The sequence below is a fragment of the Pinus tabuliformis genome, chromosome 8, assembly GCF_031772625.1.
Source record: "Pinus tabuliformis cultivar Carrire ecotype Pingquan chromosome 8, CPIR1, whole genome shotgun sequence".
NCBI lineage: Eukaryota > Viridiplantae > Streptophyta > Pinopsida > Pinales > Pinaceae > Pinus > Pinus tabuliformis.
In genome coordinates this window covers 1,366,875,557-1,366,894,894 of record NC_142294.1, presented here as the reverse complement: position 1 = coordinate 1,366,894,894, position 19,338 = coordinate 1,366,875,557, and the positions used below count along the sequence as shown (strand labels likewise).

The 19,338-nt window shown below is 36.1% G+C and overlaps 1 protein-coding gene across 2 annotated transcripts in view; it reads left to right on the top strand.

The window, feature by feature from the left end:
• SAD2 (ARM repeat superfamily protein) overlaps positions 1 to 19,338 on the top strand; it is a 164,340-nt gene that overhangs the window by 119,139 nt on the left and 25,863 nt on the right. For both annotated transcript variants that reach the window (XM_089373759.1, XM_089373758.1), the window contains exon 15: positions 9,219 to 9,350. In XM_089373759.1, coding sequence (XP_089229885.1) covers positions 9,219 to 9,350 — 132 coding nt within the window. The remainder of the gene's footprint in view (positions 1 to 9,218; positions 9,351 to 19,338) is intronic.

Genomic DNA, 19,338 nt, shown 5'->3' with positions numbered 1-19,338 from the left:
ATGTTAGATGAATGCAAGTCTAATCTATATGACATTCAAAGTCTAAATTTAAGATGAAAATGCAAATGCTTCAATGAGATTCGATTTCAGCAAGATGCTTCAATGATTCAATGAAGCAAATATTACTCAACGAAAAAATAGAAATGAATGAAATGATAATTAGATCTAAATGTCAGAAAAACAAGGAACTCAAATGCCTTAAGTTATTAGTGATCTTAAGGGTGCTTCTTCACTTATATTATGTTATGACAATTAAACCAAGTGAGAATTATATCACAAAGCACAAGTAAAAGATGACAAATGAAATTGCTAGTCAGAAAATAAGAAAATACTACTTTAAATCTAAGATACAAACAAAATGATGATAGGAATTACTCAAATGCAACTAGATTAAATAACCAATAATGAATCTCAGATCTAACAAGATGATGCAACTCAAGAGACTAGATCTAAGATGCAATGAGCATGAAAATGGAACTATACCACTGAAATGCAAGAGACAAGTTAGCAAATTAGATCTAAAGACTGAAGAAAAGAAACGAAAAAACAAGAAACAAGAAATCCTCCCTTTTAAATAAGGAGGTGGGATAAATGGGAATAAATCTCAAGCTCCCTTAAAGAAAGATGCCTTTATTATTAGAAAGTTATAATGTGGGTTCTTCCACAATATGCTCAAGAGTTGGTTAGTTTAGCCGACAACGACCCCTCAAGCTTGAGATATATACACACTGAAAATAAAATCTGTTAGATCACAAGGAGGCGGATAACACAATGAAATAGAGGCCTAGGGGTTCAATCGAAAACCCACTAGGGTCGCTAGTTCTAAAGTCTTTCTCCTAACTCAAAAACTAATGCAGTATACCTGTGCAAATAAAAGATCCACCAATGGCAAGTGAAATAACAAAGATCTAATTTAAAACCAGTAGAGCATCTAATTCAAAATAGTTTCTACACCACTACAAGATTTTTTTTAGATCCATAGGGGTTAGATAATATAATGAAGAGGAAGTCCTAGGGATATAATTGAAAATTCCACTAAATACGTCCAAATCTAGAATAATTCCCTAGCTCAAATTCCAGTGCAAGATAACTATACACTAGTAAATCTATGAAAGCTAATGGAAATAACAATTAAAATTATCACCAGTAGAATATTAAGCACATAATCATAAAATCATACCATATCCGTGGAAGAAGAATACCACAAAATTAACTCCAAGGATTTTGTTATATTACTAAAAAAATGTGGAGCTTCCAGAGCCAAGAGCTCATTTACAGTAACCAGAGACTGACGAAAGATGGTTTACAATGAGGAGCATGAGCTCAATTTATAGAAAAAATGAGAGATATAGATCCTTCTCCAAGTGAAAATGTCTAGGTCCCATGAGTTGCACAAATTTGACTTGATCCTGGAATAAAACGACTAGTTGAATGCTTGATCTGTGTCAAAATAATATTGTCCCTTGATCTGGAAGAAGAGATTCGAATTCCTTGAAGATGGAGCTGATCTCGGACCCGAAAAATATTCTTCCTCGAAATTTACTCCTTCAATTTAACCAACATGCACAAAAAATTTGATTTTCCTTGAATAAATAAATATTTATTTATTTATTTTTTAAATTCTGGCTCAGTGAATTTTCTGGGATTTTTCCTTGCTTGATTTGTGGAGATTCCTTTCTTGGAAATTGCTGGTCATTCTTTTTAAATATTTTTCACTCGGAGATAATTTTCTTTTTCTCTCATTTTAATTTTCTAGCCATTTTCTGGGTAATTATTTTGCCATTTTTGCCAGAAAATAAAAATAATGACTCTAGAGGGGTTTATAAATATCTTTCCGCCCTCAAAGTATGTCTAGATAGAAAGTTTAGGGGTTAAGGTGTAATTTTAAGTACTCACACCCCCTAGAACTTCTATAGACAACACTTCTCTACATCTTTACTTCAAAATATTACCTAAAAATCCCATTCAGAAGGGGGAATTTTGAAAATTAAAAATTTACCTTTAGACAACCAAATTTTGCAATACTTTAGACATGATCTAGTATGATATTATACATCGACTCTCTATAGTAGGACTCACTTAAGACTTCACTAGCAAGCCCCACTCTAGCTTTGGGGTATTTTGGGGAGAAATTTTTTACCAATTATTTGTAGTTGAAAAGCACAAATAATTAGCAAAGGAAAGAGAACTCCCTAGAGTGAAACTCTCTAGAAAAAATCATAAGTTTACCTAGATGTGTTACATGGCTTTATAACATACTAGAGCCAATTTTACATAATGGCCCCTAAGGAATGCAGAATTTGGATTACATAACTCTGAATATTTATTGAAGGGTGATGATGATTATCTAGACTTCTGACTGCTCTGACCATAAAAAATGTACTCTGCTATAGGATCGTTGACACATGAGTGATCAACAGGGCCATTGACCTACTACAAGACTGCAAGTCTACATATCAATGATCAACATGATCACTCTTCATCATGATCAAACTCATAAACACTACTAGACACAAGATCATCAATAGGAGCTACATAATGATGGCGTTAGCCTCATCTACAACCTCAGTAGTAGCACCGGTAGCAATAAAACTAGTCCTAATGGAAGCACGAGTTGGTTGCACTACACAACTAGTGCCTTCCATTGGTTGTTTTTTTTGCTTGATTCGGCTACTGGTTCTGGTTCCAATAGCGATACCAGATATCCATTGGGATCAACCCTCCAACTCCATGTGAATATCAAAATCAACATCAAACTTAGTTGGTCGAGTCTCCTTCACCCATTTTGATGTTGGATCAATATTGTCTAACACAATCGGATCTAGATCAGGTCTTCTAGATCAGGTCTTCTATTCATCAATTGGTTGTAGCTTAGTCGAAAGTTGTATTGCACGAAGGCAAGAATATTTAATCATTTATGTTGCAAGTGTTTTTTCTTCTTCGTGTGTATGCGCTAAAAAATAAACCAATTGCATTCACAACCTGAAGCACTACAAGTTTGGATGAGGACTCTAACTGCAACCATTTGCAATTGAGGTCATTGGCTGTCAAATGACTCCCACCAATGTGTTGTTAAGAAAAAGACATTAGTTAGTTCATTTCATTACTTATTTACAAGTATTTACAATTTGCGTTGTAAACAATTGAACTTTAAATGAAAAACAAATTGGATTTGCTTACCTGGTTGATCCATATCTCTTGTCAGTTTTGCCAAAGGTACCTACTGCCATACTGAGAAGGGTACGTTGTTTAGGTATTTCCAATTGGTTGGAATGGTTAGGGACCATGTGCTCCAAGCAATTGTAGAACCCATCTATGACCTCCCCAATTTGCATATGTCCTAGTCGAGCTTTATAATGATACTTTGGGTTCAGGAAATACTCGGTTGCATGTATAGGACGATGGAGTTGATTGTTCCATCTGTTATCAATGATTTCCCAAATAGGCCCATATTTAGCTAATTTATCCTTGTAAGTTGCTTGTGTATACTCCTTTGCCTAATCCATAGCCTCATAGATGTAGCCCATGGCCAATTTTTCCCCATGCACCATCTATAATACCTTAACAAGGGGCTCACCAATTTTCACAACCTCTGCAGATTTTTTCCAAAAGGAATTGTCAAAAACTTTCTTTTTGGTGTCTTTGCCATCTTGTCTACGAGCCCACTAAGATGAAGTCCATTCATCAGAATAAAACATTTTCTGCAAGTTTTTTTGTTGATAATTGAGACATTGCAATCTAAGGAAGTGAGTTGTAAATCTCGTAATTGCAGGCCTAACAAGATCTTTGCCCCCAATGTTTTTCATCATTAGGCTCAATACCCATGAGTGGTTGTAGATGTATTTTGTATGTTTTTTACCCACTCCACTTTCCCTATATCCTCAAGCATGAGATCTATGCAATGTGTAGCATATGGAGTCCAAAATATGGTCTTATATTTGGACACTAGCATCTTTGCAGCGAGAACATAGTTTGAGGCATTATCTGTGATGACCTGCATAACATTCTCCTCCCCCACTACCCGAATAATCTCTTCTAAAAGCTCAAATAGATGGTTTGCATCCTTCACCTTATCAGATGCATTAACTGATCCCAAAAACAAGGTTTCTTGAGGGTAAGAAACAAGGAAATTAATGATAGTGCAATTATTTCCATCAATCTATCCATCTGTAATGATGGAACAACCTGTTTTGGTCCATGACTGAGTCTCTATACTTTGTCAAATACTCATCGATGCAAAAAAACCTCTTTCTGCGAAAGAGATCCCCTCAAGTCATGTACAGTAGGGCCTTTGAAGCCCTTTTTTGCAGCTATAACAGAGACCCACATAGCTTGGTAATAAGGTGAGCGAGCAACATTAAATGGGATATTTGCATCATACCACCATCTAACAATATATTGAAAAGAAAATTCTTTTCCAATGGTCATCCAAAGTGGGTTGACGTTGAGTTAGACTTGGTTGGGAGGAAGTGGGATTAACAGAGGAGTCTTGAATTTGAAAATCATCATACCCACCATCTCTCATGGCTTGTAAAATTTCCTTCTTCCTTGCAATTTCTTCTTGGATAGCCTTATCCCTAGCATTATTTTCCTTAAACGTCTCAATCCTCGCAAGGTATTCTACCCTAATATTTCCTATCAGTTCCATTGGTGCTTGACATGGCTTTACTTGGCCTCTTATCCCAGGCAGGTGTTGTTTCAACCTGAGAATACCCCCCACCCAATAGATTTATTGCAAAATTTGTAGATCATTTTTCCATCAATCATATTACAATGAGCCCATGCAATGTCATTGGATTTTGGAGGCATGGTGGCTAGAAATATTTGAAATTTGCAAATGAAAGAAATCTACAATTAAAAAAATAATTGCAGCTAAGTAAAATGGAAATCCTAAGATAAAGTTGACAAAAATAAATGGGGCATGTTTAGCCTACAAAATTTATGACTTGAAAACTAAAAATTGAAATTTGATAGAACACAAAAAAATAAAATACATGGACAACATTGAAATATGGATTTTTTTCAAGTGAAAATCCTTACCTGGAAATGCAAACTAGCTCCCTTAGCCTCCTCTTAAAGATACCAACTCCACTAATAACTCCAATGTAGCTCCAAGTCCAACTCCAAGCCTTCATGATGACTACTTCAGTAAAAACTCAACACTCTACAAGCTCCCAATGAAGCTCACAGAAACACCAAATGAGATGTTTGAGGCAAATGGGAGGGGAGACATCCCTTTATTGGCTTGGAGGGGCTTTTTTTTTTGTAGGGAAACAACCCCTAGTTTCCCTCAAGAGTCAAAACCACCTCAAAAACCAAGAAAGAGGTGCCCATGGGGTCCACGACTGACTTGGCAATAAATCGATCTGTTTATGATGGAATTGACCGATTTATGGGAAAACCAGTCGGTTTTGTCATAATCAGCCGGTTTATGGCCGGTCAAACCAAAAAACCGGTGGGGCTGACTAGATAACCCGGTATTTCAACTGGTTTGATGCTTTAGGATAATGAACCGATCGGTTTGACCGGTTTACGGTTCGATCTGGCCGGTTTTGAATACTAAACTTTGAAGTTAATAGAGCATCTAGCCAAAGTGATCCACTTCTCCAAATCGAGGTGCCTGTAAAGTTTACAAAAAATTCTTGCCAAGAAACTTTGTTAAGAGATAGGTGTTTCCTACATATGAAATCTAGAAAATATGCCAATCAAACTAGAAGCACATATAATCTTGAATTCCAAGATGTAAGACAACAAATAGATTTAACAAATAACCAACTTTGAAAAATCTATTCCTACTGGGTAACAATACCCCTTCAAAGGCCTATAACAAAGCTTAAAGCAATATAAACACAAAGCAAGGTTACCTCATATGTTAAACATCAAGCATCCACACAAAGCTTGTACACCATTATTTGCCTCCAAAGCCTTTTATTCCAAATGATAAGAACAATTACAAATGCTAGCAAAGCTCTTCCAATCTTACTCTCTAACTTTTTTTGAAATGGAGGAGAGTGCTTTGTTTTATAGACCAAGAGGGAGGAGTTTCCAAAGAATAGTTTCCAAAGAAACTCTTCATTTAGAGAAGAGGAAATTATTCACTTAGAAAACGAGGAAACTCTTCACTTACAAAAAGAGGATTTTTTTTTTTGAAATTTAAAAAAAGAGGAAATTTGTAACTAGGAAAAAATTAATTTATTCACCTTTTTGAGCGAGTAATTAATTTTCATGAGGAAAAATCAATATTTTCTCTCAAAAAAGGGGTACTAAGGTAAAGTGAGTTTTTGAGTTAGAAAACGAGTACCCCCAAGGCATATGACACCTCCTAGTACCGTTTTTTTATTTATTACATAAATTTTGCAAGGAAAATTCCTGTTTGCCGGATTTTTTTTATTATAAAAAAACCTAGAAAACCTAAATGCAATTCTGTAAGACTCTGGATAATGAGTAGCATGGTAAAATACATTGACTTTGACTTAGACAACACCACTAAGGCCTAGCCATTAGAATGTACTCCAGCTTTAGAGGTACAAGTGAAAAAAACTTAGGTAATTATTAATTGCTAAAAAGCAAAAAATAATTAACCAAGTATAAAAAACGCTCTAGAAAACTAGCATAGTTATGAAAACTAGAAGAAAGGGAAAAATTGTCCTGCAAGGCTTTTGAACTTGAAATTTGAACAAGTGTCTTGTTCAACCTTGGTGGCTCACTGCGAGTCCTGCCTGGTGCATCTCGGGAGGTAACATGTTGTTTTGTTTTGTGCAGTCATTTACTTCTATAGTAGTATTGGATAAATGTTGGTAAAGTATTCATTGCTACAATATAATTGTGGCAATGGGAATACATGTTATTACAAGATTACCTTAACATTTTGAATGTTGATAAGGGATAAATCTTGAAGCTCCGAGTATTCAAGATTTGAGCAATTTTCTCGAGGGAGTTATTTCCAATTGTAGGATCTAGATCCTATCATATAGAATTTGGATCCAAATTTAGGATTCAATTGCATGGTAAGGGGAAAGGGTTCTGAAATTTAAAGATGGCTGTGTGGATTTGTAGTCCAAGGTTGAACTTTTACTAAACCATAGAGGCCTCTTACATTCCGTAGTGACAAGGCATTATGAAAAATATTCCTAGTTTATTAAAAGAGATCTCATAACTAATTCCCAGAGGAGGTGATATAGATCATAGCTATGAGAAGAACTTCCTGGACATATAAGAGTAATCATTTGGATTCGACCCAGATTTAAAACTGATCCATCATAATTATTTATGTTCTATACCAAATAAAGACCATGTAGATACTTGTAAAAAACACTATCTAAGGTTATTAAAGATGACATGGTTGCAAGTAAGGTTTAGACAGGATCTCTGCAACTTGGAAATTCATTTCTTTTGAGACAAGTTTTAAACAGAAAAGTTACAAAAGACCATATTTGCAACTTGCAAGCATAATTCCATCCAAACTAGACCATTAGTCTGGACTCTGGAACAAGCTGAACAGTTTACGTGTGAAAAAGCAATAGGTTGATCTGCACCTACATTACTGTAGCCCTACAAGCCAGAGAATACATGAAGTTATGAATCATCTGAGATTTCATTTCTTTGTTTTAAAATTTGAACATAAAAATTAAAATTTTATTATATTCTTATAAAATCTTTGGGTTAGGGTTCTGAATCCCAGATTCCTAATATTGGAACAACTGTTGTGCCCACACCAGTTCTTCAGCTGATTTTGGTCACACACATGGTTTGTGTAACCATGGTTTTGAGGTCAGATTTATGTATACCAAGGCACTTTGATATGGGCAAAATTATAAATATGAACAATTTATGAATATAACTATACAAAAGTAATGCACAAGAGAATGAGTACTCATGTTTGAGATAAGAAAGATACAACAATTTCATTAATGTTTGACAAATGACCCAAATGTAGGTCAATGAGATTAAAAGAAATATACGGTAACAAAAGGTGCAATTTGTGATTGTGGAACAATTTTCTTAAACAACCTAAAATCAGAAAATCTATGTACATTGAGGAGATTGTTGGAAGTTGGAACTGTACACATGTACACTCATTTATGTTACTATATATCGAATTGAAAATTGTGGCTAGTGCGACCATGGTTGATAAAGTCTCTCATAAAGTACAATAAAGTGGGGAATGATCAATTTAGATTAAGTCACCTAAAGAGGTAAGGATAAAGTACGATGTGTACTAAAGTACAGAACAGAAAAGTTCAAGTGCAACACAAGTTAATGCATGTTTATTAGAGCAATTCTCATCACCTATGCTCTAATATGTGAATTTGTCTAGTAAACCATCTTATGAGTTTCACATGCATATTTCATGTCCAACTTGCTGATATAGAGGTTTGTTCTGTGCATTCTATGTCAAGTAGTTGTACAGAGGTTAAATTTGTGTTTTTTGTTGCCTCATAGCATGATATAGTAATGCAACCCATATGTCTAAATTTTTACACCTACTAACTCTTCTTGAGATCCGTACTTCCCACCAGTGTGTATCTTCTCCCCAAAACCCCAGTTTTTTCAAAGTCATAATTTTTGGAGTGTGTTCATATTCACTGGTCTAGATTTTGTTTTTACAATTTAGATCATAAAGTTTGATGTTTTAACTTTATATTGTTTGACATAAATTATAGTTCTGTTATAAACTTATAATCCCTGTAACGTAGTTAATTTGAATCTGTTTGGGTATACTCTAATTTCTTTTCCTTGGAAATAAATCCTTTGGAAAATCTGGGACACCTCCCCTCATTCCGAGGTTGATACCTAATGTAGAGCTGGTGGCATAGACTTACTGCACCTAGCCACATGGGAATAGAAACAGGGACCTGCATTGCATGATGGATTGCCAGCAATGTCTTGGAAATAGTGGCAACAATCAATTGAGCTAACCTTCAAGGCTTATTTTGGTATACTTTTAGATACATACATGCATGTGTAATTTATCTCCCCCACACTCTCTTACACTTTATTCTCAAAAATAGCATCCTTGTACCCACACTTTCTTTGCACTGGCACACACGAGCCCGGGTTACTTGGAGTGAACACATATTTGTCATGTGACCACTAATATTTGACTTGGTAACTATGTAAGAATGCCATGTTGTTTGAGGTTATAGATTTTCCATTATAATATTATCATGGTAATCATTATTTGACTAAAATTTTCATTTTCCTTTTTCTTTTTACAGAGGTTTTTGAGGAGGTTTTGGAGATTGTATCTTACATGACATACTTCTCAGAGACCATTTCTTTGGAAATGTGGAGTCTTTGGCCTCTCATGATAAATGCATTGGATGATTGGGCTATAGATTTCTTTGAAAGTAAGTATAAGTGATTTTCTTGACTAAGTCTTGTTGGTAAACTAATGACTATGCCTGGATAAATATAAATTAATACATTATTTTCCATTTTTTTTTTCATTTTAGTAAGGCCTTGTGAGATAAATGCATATGACATTTGAATTTTTGTGTAATGCAAATTCTTGAAGTGCTGAGCATTTAGGAAATTAATTATTTCTTGATTCCAATTTTGAATTATTTGATTTTACGGTATCACACTCATGAACGGACCCATATTGCAAATTTCCATTTAACAAATTGCATTTTATTCTATTTGAGAAATTGACAAGTTTTTTGTGGCATATCTTCCTTTTCTAGTTAAGTGGATGCTTTTCCCACAAGTCTATTTACAGATGATTTCTAGAAAGCACCTGTGTTCTCTACAGATAAGGTTTGTGCCTGAAGCCATAGATGATGGTGTATAAGATTTCAAAATCTGTATGTATGTTGCGATGTTTCCTATTCATCTCTAATGTAGTTTAGATGCAAGCTATAAGCGACTTGAGACAAAGGGTACCTAGAAAAATAATAATGGTAAGCAGAAAGAATACGAGACAACGTAAAAGCAAATGATAAGTGTTGGATGTCTTGTTGTGTTTGTTTGCAAAATCACCTATAGAGGGTCATTCCAAGTGCAATTTCAAGAATAATTTGAATGGTGTCTAGGTCAATGTTTCAAGTAATGGCCTGTATTAAACTCGAGTCATAGCTAAATTGAGATCCATTTATCTGTTTTTTTTACCAGGTAACATATCCTGGAGAAAACCCTTGGGAACTTCCCGTTATTTGAGGATTATATAGAGGATAAACCCTAGATTCTTTAGAGCACAAGCCCAGCTCAGCTCAACAACAGAGCTCAAAGTTATTACAACAATATACCCATTATGAGCTCAACGTATATATCCTCATCATGAGCTCAATATGTCACTTAATAGAAAGTGGACGGGGAGGATAGTACTCCATCCAACAACTACTTGGGCTAGAGCCAAGTGACATCTTTATCCGTTTTATGTAATTTTAACATGATATTTTGTTAGGAGAAGTCAAACTATATTTCTCAATAATTTGTTGTGTGTACCCAATTTGCAGATTAGTTCAAGATCTTTTTCAAGCATTGACAACTCGATATAATTTAATTGGTTATTGAATGAGTCAATTAAAGAGCTAGTTAATAGGTTGTGTATTGTAATTAAAAGTATCAAACAAAAGTGAGGGTGATTATTTGATCTTGGAACATTTAATGTCTAATCAGCTTGGAAGATTATTAAACATTATTTACAATATCAGCATCAGTCCCCGAGTTTATATTTAGTTCTTTGATGTTTCTCATTTGCAAAGTTTTGCATGCAGAGTTTTAATGTTAGAAGTGTGTTCTCACTGCTTACCCATGAAAACATGACCATAATTTTGAGATAAGAAAGCTTATTTTGTTGGCACTATATTTTAGGCTGAAGGTCTATCCAAATTTTGCAAGTTGTTGCTATTGTGTATTGTTATTTTGCAATCTGTATGGGTGGTATTGTGCAATGCAAAATAAATCAATCTGTATGCAAGTTTGTCATGCTTTGTGTTGTGTCTCATGCATGTGTGCTATGAAATTCTACACAACATCATACTTAGTGACTGTGATCCTGATAGGAGGAAAATTGAGTTTCGGTGGCTGATGAGTCCTGGCAGGAGACCACACCTATGTTATTTGATCTTTAAGAGTTTTCATAAAAAAATTTGTTTTCAAATATCGTTTTTTTGAAAATAATTTGTATTAGACACTAATAGACACAGTTCAGTCCAAATCTATGTTGCATGAAACATCTAGGAACCTCACATTTCGTGCCCCATACCGGTACCTGAAACGTCGAAACTTGGCCAAAACATGAGTGTCGTACTGTCATCTATGAGAGTTAATAACTTAATATAGACTTGGTTTTCCTTCTAAATTGTCATCTATGGGTCTTATTCCCTTTTTTCTTGCAAGATAATGTCTTATTCACTAATATATATATATATATATATATATATCAGTCGATGTTTCCATTTTTGGGAGTTGATGTTTCTAAACGTACCCATTTGAGAAATTTTGAAATGTTTTGGCGTTTTGTGCAACCTAGGTCCAAATTGAAGAAACACTGCATTTCTGGTTACCAATCATTTCACAGGGAAGAAAATATGCCATTAAACTAAGTGTCCATGAGACTAACAAAGTTTTGGTTGAGAGACAAGTCACTAATCTAAGAGATGTTTTTGATATTGTACGATCCCCTCAATGTCTAAGAGCTGAATTAAAATTGTTTTCTGTTCACACTGTTTCCTCTTTTATCCTTCAGACTTGTACACTGAGTGAAATTGCTTCATCACTTTCTCAGTTGTTTTTTTTTCCTAACACTTTTTATGTATCACACTGTTTGCATCTCACACTCTGTGTCTTTTCCTTTCACTTTGTCATTCTTTTATAACAATGAGTTGATGACCAAGCCTCCATAACCCTAATCTCAATGAGATCGATGTATGAGATTAAATTTGTTGATTGGAGTGGAGAAGAAGTGTTATGCTTGTCTAATGCTAAGACTAGCAGAAGAACACAGAGGTCTGCCACTTCAGTAGAATATTAATTTATTTAACTATTTTTGAATGTTAGACTTAAGAAAAAGTAAAAGTTAAGTTAACTTATGATTTAATCTCAACCATCGATCACGATGTAATCTCAACCGTTGAGAAGGATATTAGGGTTGAGGTTGAAATTATAAGAGGAGATAGATGAGTTGGTGGCAAGATAGTTGAGCACAAGCAGGTGTGAGAGAGCAGTGAGGGAAGAGAAAGGGTTTCAACAGATCACATAACTCAACATCCAAGCAGAATAAATCGAGTGAGGGCCAAGCCTTTACAGCCCAACATAAAGGTCTATTCGCACGTGGATTAGATTGCTGGTCTAGATCTAGTGCACAGGAAGGGAATTGATTTAGCTGGAGAGTGGATGAGTATTTTTCTTGTGATAAACTGGGAAGTTTCTCCCTTGTAATTCTCAGAAGAATTTTTTTTGTTGCAAGAGAATAATAAAATACACACAGCATTGCAGGTTTTCCCAGGAGTTGGGGCTTCCTGGGTATATCTTTTTTTCTATGGTTGATGTGTTTGTCTTCTGATTTCTTTTTCTGTTGTGCGTATTAAATTAGAAAACTTAGTGTATTTGTGACTTAAGTTTCCAAAATATCAGTTGTTTGTGTTTCTGTTTTTTATACTTAGAAGATTGCAAATCAGTTTACTTGGTTTCAAGGAAATTTAACAAAATCCCAGTCGATGGAGGAGATTACATCTAAATCACTAAGGTAAATCATTACGTTTTATTAGACATTAATCAACTCACCAATAAAAGACTTTTCACTTTAATAATTAACTTTAATTAAAGTGAATTACAAAAATGAAAGGATCTTTTTGCACAACCTCCACACATTCGACAGTAGACTTGAGAGGAAGTTCCTGTCTGATACTACAAACATCAATAGCGTGAACATTTGAAATGGCTTCAAGGAGTCCCTGCATGAACTGATTCATAACAGGTCCAAGTAACACGATATTTATCCTACATTTACAATAGGCCCAATTCACCATCAACTTTGTATTTATGAACTAGTCTTGCTTGTTGAACAAATGCAATATGAGAAGAACAAGCCATTGTCAGAAGAAGAATAGAAGGAACACGCGAGTTTGTTATAGAAGAAACAAACAAGGAACCACTGGTCTCTGGACACTTATGCATTGGCCCAGAACCAACAAACCCAATAAGGTCAAATTAGAACATGGTGCCTGAAGTTGTCCCATTCGAAGAGTTGAAAGAAATCTAGCAGACGATTCTATAAACTACGACAGAGCAGGGGAAAGCAACTTACCAGAAGCAGAGGCCTTTTGTTGAGAAAATGAAGAGTAGATATCCATGAATCTTCTAGCACAACTGAGCTGATACACATGATTGAGCCAACACCACTAATTTGTCACACATTTGGGAAGAAAGAAAATTGCACTGAAAAATTTGTAACCCTGGCTTGTAATTTGCAAATAGAAAGAAATGTAACAATTTTAATAAGATCTTTTGAGGGAAAAGGAAGCATAAAAACTGTTACTGAAGCAAGAAAACTGATAGCTTGGAGATTTGAATGTAAAAATACAGGAGGTATTTAAAATAATAATTTATTAATATATATAAAATTGTACAAGTGTTTAATGTTTACAATGAGGACCCGCCTATATATACTTAAGCAGGTGTCCTTTCGTCATTGGGCATGTCTTTTAGACATGCCTTTTCACTTAACTTAATGACTATTTAACATAACTAATATTTGATTATTTAATATTTATATTAATTTTATTTATCTATAATTCATAACAGAAAACCAGTGGAACCTGAGATGCAGTGATGTAATGAATCTAGATTTAGACTTTTGAGGGCTCATAGTGCAAACATATTTCTAGACAAGACTTGCACCCTTGGAGAAGAGAATGAAATGAAATTGCAGAAATTTAGGCAAAGACAAATGAAAGCCAAAATTATGCAGATGAATATTTATTTTTTCTGAAGATTAGTTCCATGAAAGGTTTTTCAGTTAGGGTGAAGTATACAAAGATAGGGTTATGGTTATTGTTTTTATGAAAAAAAAGGAAAGGAAAAAATAGAATGTTATGAATAAAAATATATAAAATATTACAAATAATGTAAACATTAATAACAATAAATAATGATTAATTAGTTAGTAATTAGGTAATGAAGAGGTATGTCCCTAAGGAGATGACTGTTGGTGAAGAGGCACCCACGTAGGGTATATAAGTAGGCCCTTATCATGTAATCATCACATCAATTCTTTTATAATATTTAATATACAATTACTTGTCCTACAATTGATGTTTTTGTCTTTGAAGTATTCCGAAGATTATTGTTGCGTATACGAACTTTGTTCGTTACATTGGTATCAAAGCATTCCTCTAGCCCTTCTGGAGAGACAGTGTTTCTGGCACCATTTCCAGAACATCTCGTCCAAAATGTGCATCATGGATACTTTGGCTCGGCCCACAGTGCTTTATGGCTCAGAAATTTGGGGCCCCTCTCTCCTAGAATCAGATTGGGCTTCAGTGGAACGTGTCCACACTGTCCTTCTACGCCGTTTTATTAGGTGCAAGCAGACAGTTCCACAGCACATCCTTCTAGCCAAGTTCGGGGCTCAACCTTTCTGCATAGAGGTGATATTCAGGCTAGTGTCACTCCTGCACAGACTCCGTGGCCTGGCAGAAGTGAGGGAGGGTCGTGACAGATACCCATATTTAGCATATTGCTCCTCGGAGAACATCGCCCGTTACAGATAGGCCGATCCAAATGTTGGTACACCGGTGTGACAGAGATTCTAGAGGCTTCAGGAATCCAGATTGAGCGTCTCCCTCCTTTTCAATACTCTCTGAATGCTCCAGGCCACCTCCTTCCCAATCAGCAAGAGCTGAATAAAATCATTAAGGAAGATATTTACAAACGTTACATTCAAATTACATGGACCAACCCTCCCAATGGGTTGCGCCCTAAAATGGCCTTTTACGCGGAACATTGATTGGAGATCAAGGATGGGCTCATTATCAGACCCCAATACACGTTCCAGCATTGGATGCATGCCCTTAGAATCCCCATCGGACAGCTCAGAGTCGGATCTCACAGACTCCGGGTGGAAACATACCACCACACTGATAGAGCAGATAAGATCTGCCAGCTTTGTCACTTACAGGAGATAGAGACGGAGACACATTTCATCTTCGGATGCCCTGCATACTACGAGATCCAGGGCCGTTTCCATTGTCTCTTCAGGTCTTCTCAGACCCTGTCCAGCTTCCTCAGATATGTTGACCAGAGATGCCTAGCACTTTATCTCCAGGAGGCCTTCAGATTCCGGGCCTGCTTTCTTCAGCCACCAGCTAGACCGGACACCACACAAAAGATCACAAACTTTTTTAGAGCACTACCCTCAGCGCGAGGCACCAAAAGAATCATAGACCGACCCACAAACACTGAAACCAGATCAGTACGGTCCCAGGGGGGCCGACCCACCAGACTGCGCCAGTGCTCCAGGATCAGTTCCACCCCTGTGACGTTTAAGAACTTCTAGGAGACATCAACGACAACCCAGTATGCCCACAAGACAGTAGACTTTGACGAGCTTCTCTCAGTTTTCTTCTCTCGACCTCGGATGTTAGGAGTAGGGGTTAGACAGGGCCCCCGCCCCCCCTCTTCTTCTTCCTCTTCTCCTTCGCTGCTTCATCGTAGTGCTTTGTTCCGAAGCTTCTTGACTCTTCATTTACTTTTAGATGTATTTCTTGCTTTTAAATAGAAATATTAAAGGGGACCATTTGGTCCACCGACTTGCATAATGTAATCATTTGTAACCGACAGTCCCATTGACCTATTATGGTCATTTGTTGGACATTAATAAAATTATCTTATCTTATCTTATCTAGGTAGACGTTCGTCACTGTGGTATCAGAGTCATGTTCTCCAATCACTGACCTTTGGCCAACAATATTTTGTTAACCTTGTTGTCGTCAGAATTCAAGCATAGTTGGAAGTTCTCCATTCTAGTGGATTCATCGTCAGGTCTTTGGCCATTGAAGAAAAAATAAATAAAATAAAAAATATAAATATTTAAAAAAAGAGAGAAAAAAGTCTATATAAAAGAATTATTAAAAGAAAATCCCAAAAAAGAAATTGATATATATATATATATATATATATATTAAAAAAATCAAGATAAAAAATAAAAATTATATAATAATAATAACAAACAAAGAAGTCAAAATAGCTGCCCCGAACTGCAGCCCAGACGCTCTCTTCCGGCCATTCTTTGCCCCATGTCGGCTACTCTTACCGTCGTATTTGCTACCACCGGTTTTGTAACCCGCCATTATCATTTTCCTTCATCAAATAGTCACCGCTAACTGCCGTTTTCCCTACTCGTGCTCCTTATCATTTGCATTGTCTTTGCTGTTGCACACTGGTCCGACCAAACCTGCATTCAATCAACCCGAGCACCCTTTTGTTCTGCTGCTGACCCATTGGTCCAACCTTTCATCGTACTTGTTCTTTTATCAAGCGCCTGTTGATTTGATTCCTAGCAACCAGTCCACTTGTATTCCTAGAAACTCAACAACATCCTATTAGAAACGGAAGAAGAGAATTTATGTTTAAAAACCCTTAATCAAAGGTTATTGGAACAAATTAAAAGTTTAAAAGATGAAGAGGATACTAAGGATAAAGTCAACAATCCAGAAAGCAAAGAGCTTTTACGTTTAAGGAATCATAACCAAAACCTTCTTACGCAAATAAAGAAGCTTAAAAGTGACAACAAGTCACTAAATGACAAGTTAGAACAACTTACTCAAGAATAAGTATTGAAGTCTCCGGTCAAAATAATCCAAGTTGAAGATAAAGCAACAAATAGTGATCCAGTCAATATCATAACTCAAGAAGATGAGAAACCAACAGAAGTTAAAACACATTTAGATGTTGCAGTTCAAACAATGGAAATTCCAAGTGATGATTCAATAACCACCTCAACAACGACAATACCTAAAGTAAATCAGGGAATTGTCACATACATGATAAGGGAAGGTCAAACTATAAGAATTCCTTATCGACATCCAAATCACAAGAGCAGACAACTAAGTCAGCCTACATATTTGAACCATTCAGAATGGAAACAACAGATTTATGCTCCAAGGAATACTAAAGTTTGTAGCACCCAGTCCTATGATAACAATTCATTACAAATTTCCAATGAACGGAAGATTCCACAAAATATTAATCTTGGATGGTCTGATCCATTCTCGGTCCGACAATTTTGTTTATCACTCAGAGGATCATATCATCTTGTGTCTACAAAGACGAAAGTTCGGAGACTGAGAAGATTTTTGAAACGAGAAAAGAGATCAAGCCCTTTCATAAGTAAGCTTTGAGGACAAAGCTTTTTGAAGAGGAAAGCAATGTTATGAATAAAAATATATAAAATATTACAAATAATTTTAACAATAATAACTATAAATAATGATTAATTAGTAAGTAATTAGATAATGAAGAGGTATGCCCCTAAGTGTGAAAATTCCTAGATCTAACAATCTTAGGAATCCTACTGCAACTAGCTAAATCTACTTCACCTAGATTGTAAATTACATTACAAACTTATTTCAGATTTCTTCATGAAACATTGAAGTAAATTACTGAAGCAACCTACACCAAATTAAATATGATTCTGAAACATAGAAATTGAGTAAGGAAATACAAACACATAGGACACCGTTATTTTTGGACAATAGTCCCCAGAAAAACCCAAGGCGGGAAAACTAGTGCAACAATAAGGGTTTTATTATTATGCAGGAGAAAATTTGAGTACAATTGTAGGATGCTCAACTAGCAATCTAATACAGAGTGAATACTAAACAAAAGACTGGTGAAATGATCTCGCCCTATCGGTGGAGAATCAATGACTGATCTTGCTGCACTCCCGACAGTTTCTGCGTCACCCTTTGCGTGGCTTTTGCGCAGAACTGCGTCACTCTCGATAGTTTCTGCGTCACCCCTCTTGGGTATTACGCTGCCCCTCTTCCGGATCCTCTACTTGCTGTGAAAATCGATCTTCTACCTCCCGGACTCACACCCCGGTTTCCGGCAACTGGAACTCGACTTCCCTCAGCAGGAAACTTGACTTCCCCTCAAGGATTACGTCGCCTCTGCGTCAGCACTATGTGGGCCATTGTCAGCCTTCCTCTGGACGTCTTTCTGTTCTCCCTCGACCTCGTGCTCTCCGGAAATTCCTTCTTCCGGATTCTCACTACCCCTCTGCTCCAAGAAATCTCCTCAATCGATTTGCTTCCAGAAAACTTCACTTCAGAAAAATCGATTTTCTTGATCTATCAGTGTGTCTTCCAAATGACCCTCAAGCCCCTTCTTATATCTTCCTGTTGGACAACCAACAATCTAGATTAAATCTTAATCAAAGGGTCATATTGTTTTGGCTTCATCTGTGTCTTTTTCTAGAAGTTTCACCCATGATTAGACTAATACCCATTAATGCTTTAATTTTCCCAGGTTTAGACTTAGGAACCCCATTAAAAATATTTTTTTTTTTAATAAAATCACTTCTCGGTGGAATTTACCAAAACGCTTTCTGGGTTCTTTGGAATACATGTGCCCAAGCCTCCTTGCAAAATTTGAGGCCTAGAGCACTTCCAATGCTACCCCAAATCAACACTAAGGAATGACCATTGGTGTAGAGGCACTTGCCTAGGGTATATAAGCAAGCCCTCACCCTCCTTTGTAATCATCACATCAATTCTTTTATAATATTTAATATACAATTAGTTATTAAAATTGGCAACTAGGGCCAAATTCCACCTTAGGACAACTCATATGATGAAGATGATTATTGCAATGGATTCCTCTTTCTGAGAGGTACAATTTTGATATAAAGATCATTTCATTCTAACAAGCAGAAATAGAATTTTGAATTTATTCTTTCTCATGCACAAATTGTCAAGGTCGGCCTCAGTAAAATGTAGGCTCATGAAGCCCAATGGATGTGTCTCCTCGCCCTCATCGAAGCGTTTAAATAGAAGTGACCTTTCTCTCATTTGGACATCATCATCTCATCACATATCTATCTCTCTCCTCTCTTGTTGGTTTGTACAACTTGGAGGCTTCTCTACTACGCACGTGTGGAAGAGGACGAATTTCTGGACTGGTTTTGGAGGCTGAAAATTTGACAGATTAAGGCAACGTTGACCAACGTTGACTTGGACTGTTTGACCATGCGTTGACTTTGATTTGGAGGACATAATTCCAATTTTGAAGGTTGCATTGATTGGCACAATTTTCAAGGTGATTGGGGATAGTTTGACCAAGTTGACTTCAACGTTGACTTTCTGATTTGACTGCAGAAATTACAATAGACTT